At 52.3% G+C, this 13,882-nt stretch overlaps 1 protein-coding gene across 5 annotated transcripts in view; it reads left to right on the forward strand.

Moving 5' to 3' along the window:
* The window catches only part of C1H1orf109 (chromosome 1 C1orf109 homolog), a 13,178-nt gene extending 11,949 nt beyond the window's left edge, over positions 1 to 1,229 (forward strand). For 4 of the 5 annotated variants that reach the window (XM_047563955.1, XM_047563935.1, XM_047563966.1 and 1 more), the window contains one exon: positions 891 to 1,229. In XM_047563955.1, coding sequence (XP_047419911.1) covers positions 891 to 1,093 — 203 coding nt within the window. In that variant the 3' untranslated portion in view covers positions 1,094 to 1,229. The remainder of the gene's footprint in view (positions 1 to 890) is intronic. The other variant, XM_047563945.1, reaches the window with a different exon arrangement.
* The last annotated feature ends 12,653 nt before the right edge of the window (positions 1,230 to 13,882 follow it).

Raw genomic sequence — 13,882 nt, forward strand, 5'->3', positions numbered from 1 at the left:
TGTGATGTTCTGGTCAATTGAGGACTGCATATTGACAGTTTCTCCATTAGATTACATCAGTGCCAGGCCCGTGGTGCACGCCTGTTAGCTCAGGAGGCTGAGGCAGGAGGATCACCAAATCAAAGCCAACCTCAGCAATTTAGTGAGACCCTCAGCTACTTAGCAAGACCCTGTCTCAAAATAAAAACATAAAAAAGGGCTGGGGATAAGTGGTTAAGCCCCCCTGGGTTCAATCCCTGGTACACCCCCCAAAAAAGATTATAAGATTCTATCAGTAACATTCTAGTCCATTTTAGCTTGTGTAAATATACTTTATGATGTTCACACAATAACAAAGTCACCTAATGATGCATTTTTTACAATATCCATTAAGTGACACAAATTATGTTGTGTATGTATATAAATAAAGCTTTTAAACTTGTTCATTGAAACAAGCAAAGACTAAATAGAAACAATGTTTATAGTACTTAGTAATAACAAGTATAATTGTTTTCATTTTGTTCCCTGTTTTTCTTCTGCTATTAAAATGTCAACTTTTTAATTGTTCTTTTAAAATTTAAATTCAATGTATTTTTGAATAAGTGATGCATCCACATTGTATAAAATCGTAAAGATATGAAAGCATATTCAGTGAAAATTCTCCACCCCTGGAGGCAGCCAAGGTCAGGTGTGTCCAGTGCCTCCTGAGTGTGTGTGGTGGAGGTACCTCTACCCTGCCCTCTCCTGCCTCTACCATCCGTGCCCTTGTGCACTTCCCTCCCCTTTGGCCGGGGCTGGCTTGCAGATTTGCACCTAATGAACAGAATCCTACAAAGTGGTGGGTGTCACTTCTGAAAATGGAGTATGAGAAAAGACAGCAGCTTCCATCTTGGATGTTCTCTGTCTTACAGCCTCACCCAGGGGAGGTCAGCTGGGATGCTGTGAGGCAGCCCCATGGGGAGGCCTGTGTGAGAGGCTGATGCCGGCCAGCAATCTTGAGAAGGATCCTGGAAGCAGATCCTCCCTCCCCCAGCTGAGCCTTTGGGTCCACATCCCAGATGACAGCTTGACCACAGTCTCACAAGGACCTGAGCCAAAGACACAGCTAAGCTGAGCTGGGATTCCTGACCCATGTAAACTGAGAATAAATTCTTAAATTGCTGTTCTGGGGTAGTTTTTTCCAAAGTAGTGGGTACTTAATACAGCAAATATGTTTTTGTGTTTTTTGCCCTCACTTTTATATGCATAGTACCCAGTATTGTACCTTTTTAAAAAAATTTACTCTATCTTGGAATTTGTCCTGTGTGAATGCAATAGCTTCCTTATTTTTTTTTTTTTTTTTTCAATACAGGGGATGCTTTACCACTTAGCTAAATCCTGGCACTTTTATTTTTTACTTTTTATTTTGAGACAGGGTCTTGCTAAGTTGCCCAGGTTGGTCTCAAACTTGGCAATCCTTTTGCCTCAGCCTCCTGAGTCATTAAAATTATAGATACGTACCACCGTGCCCAGCTTCATTAAATAAGAAAAAAAAAAGCAAACAGATTTATGCAGTTTGCTGATGTGTGGTATACCATAATTTAGTAAACATAGTGAGTTTTCTAAGTGTCCACAGCTCATCAGTGACATTGTCAAGATTTGCACTAGGGCTTTGGTTCTGGTGAAAGGATCTTTCCCCTGCGCGTTGTCCCCTTTCTGCCATAGAAGGCAAGAACACACCTAACACCTGCTTGGGCTTTCCGAACACAGTCCTGCACAGGATGTGGTTCCTCTGGCACGGAGCTACCCCCTCTTTCTTGGCAGTGGTACATGAAGTGTCCAAGGCTCTTCCAGGGCAGCTGCAACCTTGCCAGTTACCCTCCCTTCTGGTCCCTTAGCCAGGATGGTTGGAGTGAATCCTGGGGCTGTCTGCCAGAGTCTTACACTTTGCGCTTTATGCCAGGGCCTGGGAGAAGAGAACGGTCCTTAAGGAATGACAGGGGCTGACCCCTTCTAGGCACTCTCCTCCCCATCATTCCTGGAAGGCTTCTTGTGCAAAAGAAAGCCATTTTCTGGTTATCTGGTGGGACATTTTGGAGCTCCAGCCCCAAGGATCATGATCTATACATGTTGAAAGGGACTGGGTACCTGCATTCATAACAACCACTCATTCTGCTGCAGAGTCACGTAGAAACAGCCGTCATCCTGAGAAAAAGTGTCAGCGTAGAGAGGGATGACTGGGTAGAATAGTCCCCAAAGGTTGCCCTTTTCTGGGGAAGAAACTGGGCTTCATAACTCATTGCACCTTTCCTTGTTGCTCTGGAAACCTAGCTAGTTCCCAGTTCCAGGGGACACCTTAGCATTGCTGGGCATGGTGGCACATGCCTGTAATCCCAGCCACTTAGGAGGCTGAGACAGGAGTATCTTAAGTTCAAGACCAGCCTCAGCAAATAAGCAAGGCCCTAAGCAACTTAGTGAGACCCTGTCTCAAAATGAAAAGCAAATAGGATTGGGAGTGTAGTTGAGTAGTTAAGCACCCCTGGGTTCAATACTCAGTATGGAAAAAAAAAAAAAAAAAGCAATAACAGCTATGTCTGCCACATCCACACTCATTCATTCTCAGACCTCCCTGTGTGCCCAGCACAGAACTGGTCACTGGTGATACAAAGGTGGTAAGAGAAGAAGAGAAGAACATGGTTTTGGAGGCTGGTTCTGAGAAGGGCTGTTGAGGGACGTGCAGGGAGTACAGAGGACAGAGCGGGTGCCTGACTTTTTCTGTGAGACTATGTCCTGGGTGAGACCCTGGTGTCTGTAGAGCAAGTCCTGGGGACAGAGACAGCATGGCCTGTCTACCATCCTGAGAGCAGGAAGCAGCTCTTCCCTGCTACGGCTCTTCTGCTGATTGAAACGTGCAGAGTAGTTCTTAATTTGCACAGAAAGCCCAGACTAATAAATCCACTACTCAATTGCAATCCCCACAGCGCGTTTATAGGCAGCAGCTGACTTTTATCAGCTAGTTTGTTCTTTCATATAAGCAGAGTTTTATGAGGGTCTCCTGAGCTGGCTTGTAACGTGATGAAACGTCTGCAAAACTCAACCATAAATCCCCGGCACCTGCCAAGCAAGAGGACACTGTTCTCCAGGCACATTTTGTCCAGCTGGCGGCTCTGTCCCCTTGCCCAGTTTGCATTTTTGCACTTGTCTCTTTAAACTTGGATTTGTTTTTCAGCTCTCTGCGGCCTCTTTAAAGGCAACTGAAAAATGAGGGGTAGGAAAAAGGAACTAGAAAGTTACATCTGTGCTAAAAATTACCCCTGGCTCACATTGCTCTGAAAGCTGGTTTTGATCCCACTGCTGAAACAGAGACATCAGACTTCCCAGCCACACGAACCCCAGCACAGGGGCCTGGAGGACAGTGCCAACCAAGCCCATTATTGTTACTTTGATTCTTTTCTGGGCCATCACCATTAGTACTCGCCAAAGGCCCCTACCCTTGGTTGTCAGTTCCATAAATTAAAGGAACAGCTCGAGAGGGCTCTTGCCCAGATGGTCTCCAAGTGTGACATCCTTTCCCAGCCTTGAGAGCTCCGCTGGTCCAGAGATGAAGTTCACATGCCCATCCTCCTCCAAGACAGGCAAGACCTAGGCTCTGGGAGGATGCGGTTGGCCGAGGTGGCCCGGGGACCTCGCCAGCTGCCAGTGCCTTGGGGGAGCAGCACTCGCTCTAGGAAAGATTGAGTGAGGCTCCAGGCTGTGCCTCCTGGTTATTGGCTTGTGTTTCTGGGTTCCCTTCACTCTGGTGCAGAGACTGCTAAGCCAGAAGATTCCGGTCTTCTGCTGCCCTCCGGTGGCCTCATCCCTTGCTTGACTTCATGGGTATGTGGCCCCTGCTTGCCAGGGTCCCGGAGCCGGGTTTTTAATTCTGTGCTATTGCCCTCCTGAAATTCATAATAGTTTTTGAACAGGGACCAGATTTTCATGTTGTGCTGGACCATGTAGATCCTATTGCCAGAGCTGTCTTTGCTTTCCTCTGGTTCCACTGCATGCAGCTAAGTGCCCCACAACTAGGGTAGACCCTCTCTCCTCCATGTCCAAGTCTGAGCCTGTACCCAGCAGGTTACTTGCCTGTCAATGAGAGAAGTCCGGCCTTCCCCATTCCCAAAATTTCCTCTTTATCTAATCTTCTGGTCATAGTCAATCCCCATTTGTGCCAGTATCTCTATAAGCCCTAAGGAGATGTATGCCAGTCCCAACTCATTGGATCAGCCGCAGCTCTTGGCCCCTTCTTAGCATCTTTGAGAAAAGACTTCTAGTCACTGTCCTCTGCTGCCTGCCTCTATGGAGGGCCTGGGGTCTCTGCCAGAGAAAACAACCCCCTCTCCACCTTAAAGGCAAGACAGTGTTCTCTGCTATTAGAAGGGAGACCTACCTTCTTATTTTTCCAAGCCCAGTTCAAACTCCCTCTCCTCCGGGGCATCTTTTCTCATTCCCTTAGTCGAAATAACCCTTCTTTTCTCGGCCCGTTACTTGTACTTCTCCATCGCTTTTTCTGTTTTCTCTTACCCACCCTTACACCCAGCTCAGTGAAGGACTCGGCCCATCTGGAAGTTGAGCCAGATGGTAGAACTGGCACAGAGGTCCTTGCAGCTGCGTGGTGTGGAGAAGGTGGACCCAGCTGTGCAAGGGGTGGAGGTGGGCTTTAGCAAAACCGTCTGGCTGGCTGCTGAGGGCTGTGACCTCCTGGAAAGTGACGCTGTCCTGGAAAGATCACAGGCTTTGGCATAAGCCTGGCTCTACCTCCTCGGACTGGGGGCCTTGAGCTTTACCTCTCTTACCTGTAATATGAAGATAATAATACCTGACTCATGAAATGAGTCATGAAATGAAATGAAATGAAAATGAAATGAGCTAATTCATTCAAAGCTCAAGAATAAAGCCCAGCACCCAGTAGGTTCTTAATTAATGATAGGTTTTATCTTTCCTCTGGAGGAAGACTTGGGACTGAGGCCCATTTGCTCCTCTCTTGGGTACCTGCTAGCTTCAAAGTTAGGTCCCTGGCTGCCAGTGCCTAGGGGCTGGGCTGTTGGTAGTGGCGAAACAGAGGAGAGGACCCCCCACCCAATGGCAAAGAGCCACAGGCCAGACTGGCAGAGCATCATCCCTGCCCCAATCCCGCATGGCAGACCAGATCCACCCAGCATTGCCACACCAGCGGAAGGGGTGGTTGCTGTCCCAGCCAAACCCTAGGACTGTGGAGACAGCCCCGACTGGGCCCAGTCACCACATCAAGGGCCAGCTCCACCCTCCTCTCAGCATCCCTCCCACCTCAGGCTTCCCCACCTCCCTCCTTCCCAGAGAAGCCAGGGCGTAACCTCTCTTGAGGCCTGGTAGGCCACAGCCCTCAGTGGCTGCTGCTGTGTGGTAGAGAAAGTTCTGGGCAAGGAGTTGGGACATCTGTGTTCCTGACCCGGCTCTGCCACTCAGCCCTGTGGGGCCTGCACATATAAGTTGATCTCTCTGGACCAACATCTTCATTAAAAAATAAAACAATAACAACAGAAACCCACAATCACAAAGGGGACTTGTAGGCAAAAGTTTTGACTTCTTAGGCCACTGTAAAAATGAACTGGGCTAACACAAAAACATGAAACCATACCATTCAAATGTAAGTGATTTTCTTCTGAGAAGCAGCAGGGTAAAAGGGAAAGAAGGAATTGAGAACCAGTGAGAATCCTCCAATTGCCATTTACGAAGTGGTTTCTCTGTTTCATTCTTACACCTCCTGTTTTTGTATCCATTACAACCACCCTGTGAAATGTACTATTTCCCACATTTTACAGATAAAGATGCAGCTTGTGGAGGGTCAAGTGACTTGCCTAAGGTCACACCTGAGATTGTCACTCACGGGACTCCAGGCAAATTGCATGACCCCTCTGTACCTCAATTTCTGCCCTGTGCAGTGGAGGCCATTTCCCGCTCTGGGAACCACCATGATGAAATGTCCTTGTGTGGAAAGCCCCTGGCAAGGGCCGGGTGCTCGTTCGGAGCCAGCAGCCTCTGTTAGGTGGCTGACTGCAGCCTTTCCTGGGGAGCAGCTCTTCCCAGCACTGGCCTGAGGTTCCCTGAGGCAGGCAGAGTTCTGGTGACAGCTCAGTGAGGGAAACACTGCCCAGGTGGGAGCACAGGTGCGTCATTTTCAGGCTGCACTAGAGGTGAGGCCACCTGTGAGCCTCCCCTGTGTCCAGGGCAACCTGGGGACAGGCCTCGCTTTTCTCTCTCTGCTCACTGAAATCATCATCGTTCCCCAGGAGTTGCCAAAGACCAGAATTGGGAATCACAGCATGGGGAAGTGTCCTCGGGGCAGGGAGCTCCACAGACGTGTTTGTGACAGTAACCAGTGCCACCTGTGCGAGCGCGGATCCCTTCCTTTGATCTGCGGCCCAGGACGAGGAGGGTAGTTTCCACCCTAAGAGCTTCCTCCAACCAGTTGCCCTGGGGCCTGGCTGCCTGGTCCAGCAGGAGACAGGCAAGATGTGGAGTTGTCACCATTTCTGTCCCATGGAACTCTGACCTAGTGAGGAATGAGCAGTCTCTCCATCACCGAGGATTGAAGAATCCAGACAAGTGGTTTTTGTTCTTGGCTACACATTGGACTCATCTGGGGAGCTTTTTAAAACACTGATGCCTGGAGGCAGGCACGGCGGTGCACGCCTTTAATCCCAGCGACTTGAGAGGCTGATGCAGGAGGATCACAAGTTGGAGACCAACCTCAGCAACTTAGCAAGACAGGCTCAAAATAAAAAATAAAACAGGCTAAGCATGTAGCTGGGTGCTAAAGCACCCCTGAGCTCAATCTCCAGTACCAAAACAAAACTGATGCCTGGGTGGACTCGGGCTCACCCCCAGATTCTGGTGTATTTGGCTGGGGTGCAGGAATTTAAAAATCTCCACAGCGACTTTAATATGCAGTGATGGCAAAGAACAACTGCTTCAATACAATTCACTCATTTAAAAACTGTTCTGAGTGTCTACTGGGTTTCAGCTACTGTGCTGGGCTCTGAGCTGAACAAGTGATAGACATTCCAGGTGGTAACGCGTGCTCTGCACACAGGGAAGTAGAAAGGCTGGGGTGGGGGGCGGGCAACAACTTTCTGAGGAGGTGACATTTGCACTGACACCTACATGGAGCCAACGAGTGGAATCCAACGAGTGGAATCCTGTGCGGTAGGCGTCCAAGTGTTATCTAGGTTCCCCAGACCCTGTTGGGGGATCTCAGCTCCTTGCGACCCTAAGACACTAGGTGGCTTCTCCCATTGAATGGAGTTTTCGGGTGCCTTGCCGCAGATCTGCACGGCATCGTGTGGGAGTGTTTTTCGATTTTTGGCACATAGTGACGTGTCTAACCCACATAGACACAAACTGTTTGGAGTCCTCGATCTTTAAGAGTGTATCGAAGCCCCAAGAACAAAAGATTGGGGAACTGCTGATCTGGCAGGGGAGTTTTCCAGAAGGTCCCGAGGTGGGCACCAGCTTGGTGTGTTTAGGAAAGAGCAGGAAGGGAGGGGACCGGAGCAAAGAGAGAAAAGTTGGGGGCAGAGAGCTGGCTTGCAGGGACCCAGAGGCAGGACTGCTTCCAGCAGAGGTAGAACTCATGTCCTAGTGGGGAGAAGTGAATAAGCAAGGAAAACGGTGACCTCCGAGGTGACAAGAGCTACAGAGAACACGGAAGTAGAAATGGGGTAGAATGACTGCGGAGGGTAAGAAGGCGGGGAGACCCTTACCTCGCCCTTGCCAGGTGTGTGACAGCCGGTCCCAATGGGCAGAGAGGGAAGGGGGTCGGCTATCTGGAAGGTTGGAGCAGCAGGACCTGGTGACACACTGCACGTCAGGATGGCTCCTGGTTGCTCGGCAGGGTTGGGGTCACAAGGGCCCGATGAGTTTTAAGGTGGGTGGGAGGAGACCAAGTATGAGTTATGTCCGGGATGGGGACATCCGGCTGGCCTCTGGATAGGTGGATTTGGAGGTCACGAGATAATCAGTGCTGGAATGAGAAACTTTCAGGGAGAACGTGTGCCCAGAGAAGAAAAGTCACCTGCGACCTTTTCTGGAGGAGCCCAACCTGAGTGATATGTCCTGAGAATATGGGGAGAGGGTTCCCCGGGGAACTGGGAGGTAGTGGGGGAGCCAAAGAAGGAGAGCATTTCAGGAAGAAGGGGAGGGTCTGGGACGACAGGTGAGCAGAGGGGTCAGGTGGGTGGGGAGAGAGCCACATTGGAAGAGGCTACTTTGCAGAGGGCGGAGGGGTGAGAAGAAGGTGCGGAAGTGGGGAGTGTGGAATGCTTTCCAAGGGGGAAAGGAAGAAGCAACTGAGGTAGATGCAGAAGGGCATTTGGGGTGGAGACAGGAAACTCCCTGCAGGCTGACGGGTTGGAGGTGGCAGATACGAGAAGGGATGGTTGGTGGCACAAAGTTCAGGGAGATCCTGGCTCAGGACCAGGAGAGGAGCAATGAGCACAGCGACAGTGACTTTGAGGGACAGGAGCACCATCTGGGTGGCAGGGAGGCAGAAAGGTCACCTGCTAAGGGGCCAGTAAGGCACAGAGGCTTGGAGAGCAAGGGGGGACATGGAAAGGTCACCAGGCTCTCAGGCAAGGAAGCTGCTTGACTCAACAGCAAGCCCGTGCTTGGGCTCTCCGTCCCTTCCCGCTGTGAACCTGATGGACTCAAGTGTGCAGACATGAGGCTGCAGTTCCCCTCAAAGAGCCCCTCCTTGCCTCAAGCGTCCCCACCCTGGGAGGAAATGGAGAGAAGAAGGGTGGGAAGGACATGCCGGCCTGACGGAGGGAGACGTGCTGAGGGCAGCATCACCAGGACCGCGTCCAGCCTGACCACCGGGCAGCCATGCCTGAGCAGACGCTCCTCCTCCTCCCCCACAGGGGCTTCCTCTCTCCCGCCGTCCACCAGGCTCATGGTCCTTGATTCCTGATGATTGTTTGCCACCTCATCCCCCAAGCATATCGGCCCCCAAGAGGGTGGACTGTCCACACCTCTCCTTTCCCACTGCCTGGCTCTCTGCTGGCCTGTGCCTCTAGCCTCTCCCCTTCTAGCCCACTCTTTGCCAAGAGAATCGGTCTAACCCACGAGTCCATCCATGCCGGCCCCTCTCCCCTGAAGCTTCCAAAATCCCAGGGTCTGGAGGAAGGCCTCAGCATGGTGTTCAAGGCCCCTCATGAGCCCACCAGCCCCCGTCCCCTCCCAGCTCTCCTGGGGTCTCTTTGCCTGCCTGCCATGCCTTGGGGGTGTCCTGGGGGACCCCTTCTTTACCCAGGGAGGTTCTATTCACATATTGTGGCTCCGTTTCAACGTCCCTCCTCCATGAAGTTTTCCTTGACCACCCAGGCCGAGGCATCTCCCTCATCTGAGTCCCCTTAGTACCATGTACACCAGGATGACAGCTCCATCCCATTTGGGGAGAGTTGGTCATCTCCTTTCCCTGGACTGTGAATTCCTCCATAACAGGGGTCCGTTTTCTCTGTGAGTCTCAGCCAGGAACAGAGTTTGGGGGCCTCATGGATGCTGAAATGAATGAATGAAATGATTAATTAATGTTCTCACAAGTCCCGTGTCTTGCTATCGCTGTCTCCTTAAAAAAAAAAAAAAAAAAAAGTTATCTGGCTTTACACAACCCAAAGAAACGCACAGGTAGTTAACGGCCCAGGGAGGAGGGCTTTTCAGTGCTGGTGGACAAGGCCTTGTCCCCTCTGGAGTGTGCAGCTTGCTTCCTGAGTGCCCCTGTAGAAACCCTCCTTGAGGCCTTCGGCCAGGACCCCTGTGGAGTCTCACCCTGCATTTGGGCCTCTCGACAAACCAGGACCAAGAAACAACGATGGTCAGGAGGCCCAAGAGAGGTAGCAATCACTCAGCAGTCCAGCCTGGCACAAATCTGCCCTGTCCCAAGCAGGGGCCGCACGGAACGAACCCAGCTCCAAGAGGCCCTGGCTCCCCAAGCCTTCGTGACAGCCTGGAGAGTCGCAATGCTTATGCAGAGTCACATCTGCAGGTAATTTCTTCATCCATCTGCATTGAAATGGAACTCGTTCAATTCATTAGAACAACACCCTCTGTCCCAGTGCCATCTCTCGGGCGGGAGGGGCCGCTGCGACCCTGGAGAGCTCGTTGCTCAGCCTCTGCCTTGGAGCTGCCCACATCCTCGTGGGCTGTAACAGCATTAGGATTAACCATGAGGTCAGCAAGCATGCTTGTTCCTGGGGCCTGGCTGCAGCCCCCTGGGTGCGTGCGCAAGGAGCTCCCAGGCCGTGCTGCCTGACATTTGCAATCATTTAATGGGAACAAGTTCCATCTTGGAGCTCAGCTCAGCCTTTCATAACAACAGCCAAACTGTCCACCCTGGACAGGACATAAATCCTGTTGGCAAGTCATCGGGCCAGCTCTTCTCGCGCAGCGGCTTCCTTCCCGGACTTTGCCTGGGTGCAGCTGTTTGCACCCAGTTTGAGAAAGGTCCCCAGGAACTGATGGGATGCTGGGGAGAGAGAGCGCAGTATTGAAAGTAAAATTCCAGCAGCTTCCAGGTTGGGCAGGATCCGTAACTCGTCGTGGACGGTTGGTACTCATGTCTCTTAAGGATTCTAAGAATTAAAGGTCCTGGCTATGCTTGACACCCTCAGATACTCAGAGAGTGCTTCTTGGCATCACCCGTGTGCGAGCTGTGTGACCTTGGGTGAAGTACACAATTTCTCTGGGCTTTGGTTTCCTCATCTGTCAAAGGCCATCTCCTGCAGCGGCTGGGCGGCTTAAGTGAAGTCCCACGTGTTGTGATGAGAATAGAGTCGAGCACATGGGGAGCTCCCGAGCTGTTAACCATCGCTGCTGCGTTCTCTCCTGAGGACCAAGGGTCTGGTAAGTACTTGCCGCGGGTGGTTTGGAGGGTCATCCTGGTCCCGAGGCAGATGGCAGTTTTGAAGGCGGGAGAGGCCAGTGGGAGGGGTGGGGTTGAGTTCCTGACTCATCAAACATCTTGTTCGTTTAACAAATTTTGACTGAGCTCCTACTGTGTGCTGAGCACCGGGCGAACACTGTGGAACTGATGAGACACCTCCCCAGGTTCCTGTGACCTGCTGGTTTTATTTTCCTCTTCACTGGTCTATCCTTTGTTTGTTTGTTTGAATCACTGTTGTGAGGAAAACGCTCATTGATGCCCGGCCAGCTGAGCTTCTGGGTGTGCCTTGATGGGATGCAGGGCCTGGCTGACACTGCCCTGGGATCTCAGCCCAGCTCTTCTGGTCACCACCGTCCCCTTTTCCAATCTCAGCAGAGCTGCCTCTTCCTCCAGGAAGCCTTCCCTAACTCCCCTCCAGATGGGATTAGGTGCCCTGAACCCAAGTCTGTCACTAGCTTGAAGTTTTCTAGTCACTTGTCTGTGATCAGGATGGACAGGCACTGGGTCCCTTGCTCCCCACTCTCTTCCAGAATCCAGTGGGCTGCCCAGCACAAGGCAGGTGCTCAACCAAGTAAAGGGGAGAAACATGGACTTTGGGCTGTGGCCAGGCTTATGACTGGGACTGAAGAGGTGACTTGAGTCTGCCTTGTACAGCTGCTCGCCACTCCGTGCCCGGGCCCAGCAGACCGTCTCTGGAATGAACGCTTTCTCCCTCTCGCCGCTCCGGTTTCTGTGTCTAAGCTGTTGGTCGGAAGGTCTTCCCAATGCCTTCCTGAACCTCCAGGAGTAGCCTAAGCTTGCTGCCCTAGAGCCATGTACAGGCACACAGGTGCCCCCCTGGATCCCTCCCTGGCTTCTCCAGGGAAAAGACTACACAAGGGACCACAACAGGGGATAGAAGCGGGTGCGGGGTGGGCTGGGAACGGAACTGATAAATGTCAAGCACATGTTCCTGAGGAAATAGAATGTAGTTGTGGTAAACGGGGCTTGGCAACGCAGGCCTGCCTCTGACCGGAATCTGTGTGTGTGTGTGTGTGTGTGTGTGTGTGTGTGTGCGCGCGCGCGCGTGCGCGTGCAGTCCTGGGGATGGAACCCAGACTGCTTTACCACTGAGCTACACTGTCCTTTTTACTTTATGACAGGGTCTTGCTGAATTGCCCAGGCTGGCCTTGAACTTAACAATCCTCCTGCCTCGGCCTCCTAGGTAGCTGGGATGACAGGTGTGCCACCATGCCCGGCTTGATCTGAGTCTGAAGAGCTCTGCAGCCATGGGCAGCCGTCTCCCTCGGCATGGCAGTGGGTGTGGGCATGGGGAATCCTGGGACACCCACCAGGTGTGGTGGAAACAGGGTTCAGGGCAGGAGCCTCCGGACTCTTTATCTTCCTTGGCTGGGCTGTGGTTGACACAGGATTCTGGAAACTGGGCCAGAACCACTGGCCACTGGGAAGAACAGAAAGAAGGGACCTGCTGTTGGGTGATCCTGCGGGAAGAAAGGGCCCCTTCCGTAGTTCAGGTCAACCCCAGAGGCCCCCAGCCTGAGGCAGAGGGATCACTACTGTGCCCACTGTCCTCACCCCAGTGTTCAATGCTGCCTCTTCCATGCACGCTTGTGCTGGGCCCAGAAACCGCCCCCCAAGGACCCTGGGGACAACAGTCCAAGCCTTTCTTCCCAGGAGCCCACGCCCTCGAGAGCTGTCTTCAGTCTCTGGCTTCCCTGACCAGTGAAGTCACACTGGTCATTCCAGGGGAAAGTGGTGGCGTCAGCTCTGGGCTAGGAGGCAGGTCAATTTCCATCATGGTCCAACTCTGTGTGACCTCGGGTAAGTCCCTTCTCTCTGAGTTACATCACCTGCGTAGGGCAAGGGATAGCAGGGATTTTTAAGGCTCTTTATTATTTTTTAGAAAGAGTAGTGATGCCTTGGTGTTTTGGAGAGAAATCAGAGGTGCAAGGTCAATACATAAGCCAGGTAAGAGCCGAGCCATTCTGGTTGGAGGGAGGGGCTGGGCCCCTCCTGCTCAGCCTCGCCTTTGCCTCCAAGCACCTGCCCTCTGTCCACAGCCTGAAAGTCACTGGCTGTATGACTGCCAAGGGACTTCTTGCCCTCAAGCTCAGTGTGATGGGCTGGGAGGTCCGAGGACAGCACTGTCGCAGGGAGAGGGGTTGGCTACTTCAACAGCACCATGGGGTGAGGGTGGAGGGCGGGCAGGCCCACGGCACCTCGCCCAGGAAGAAATTTCTCATGTGGAACTAGCTACCTGGGGATGGTCCCAGCCAGCCGAAGGAGCAATTCAAACCACCTCCCTTCTTAGGTTCTTGGGTACAGGTTGCTGGGAGGCAGGAGCCCATGGTGGTCAATCCCAGGGGCTGGCACCTTGGGCAGAAAGCAGGAAACTGGTTGGAGGAAGGCTCCAAGCTTGAAGCCCCCTACCCGGAAGCGATCTGAGTCCCCTGGGTCTGCCTTGAACACTCTGGGGGGAGCAGACGTGGAGGGCACCAGACCAGAAACCCCTCGTTCCTGGTGTCTGCTTAGTTACTGTTAACAGCAGGCTGACCTCCCACTCCATGGTCCCACACTGGGCCTGCCCCAGATCCTCACAGGCCGCCTCTGAAAAATAAATAAATACTTTCTCCATTATTCCATTAGCAGCTTCACAGGTTTTTCTGCTATTGGTTCCCAGCTCCAGTGAAAGTAGAAACACGTGTCTGCAAGACGCAAGCACCTCTGCTTGTTTACCCGCTTCCACAGGGCTCGGCTAGACTCAGTTGAGAGCTGTGCCTACCCACCTGCAGCTGTGCGCTGGGGAGAGAAGGGCTCTGAACCAGATTGGCTTCCCCCAGGTTCTGCCAACTGCAGCACATCCAGGGGTCTCCAGGTACTCACCAGCCAAGGAGCTGGGAAATGTGGCGTCTATGTGCCATTTGTGATTGGCTGTGTGTCTTCAGGCAAAGTTCTTTGCCTCTCTGT

Source organism: Sciurus carolinensis, chromosome 1 (assembly GCF_902686445.1).
Source record: "Sciurus carolinensis chromosome 1, mSciCar1.2, whole genome shotgun sequence".
In the NCBI taxonomy this organism is placed as follows: domain Eukaryota; kingdom Metazoa; phylum Chordata; class Mammalia; order Rodentia; family Sciuridae; genus Sciurus; species Sciurus carolinensis.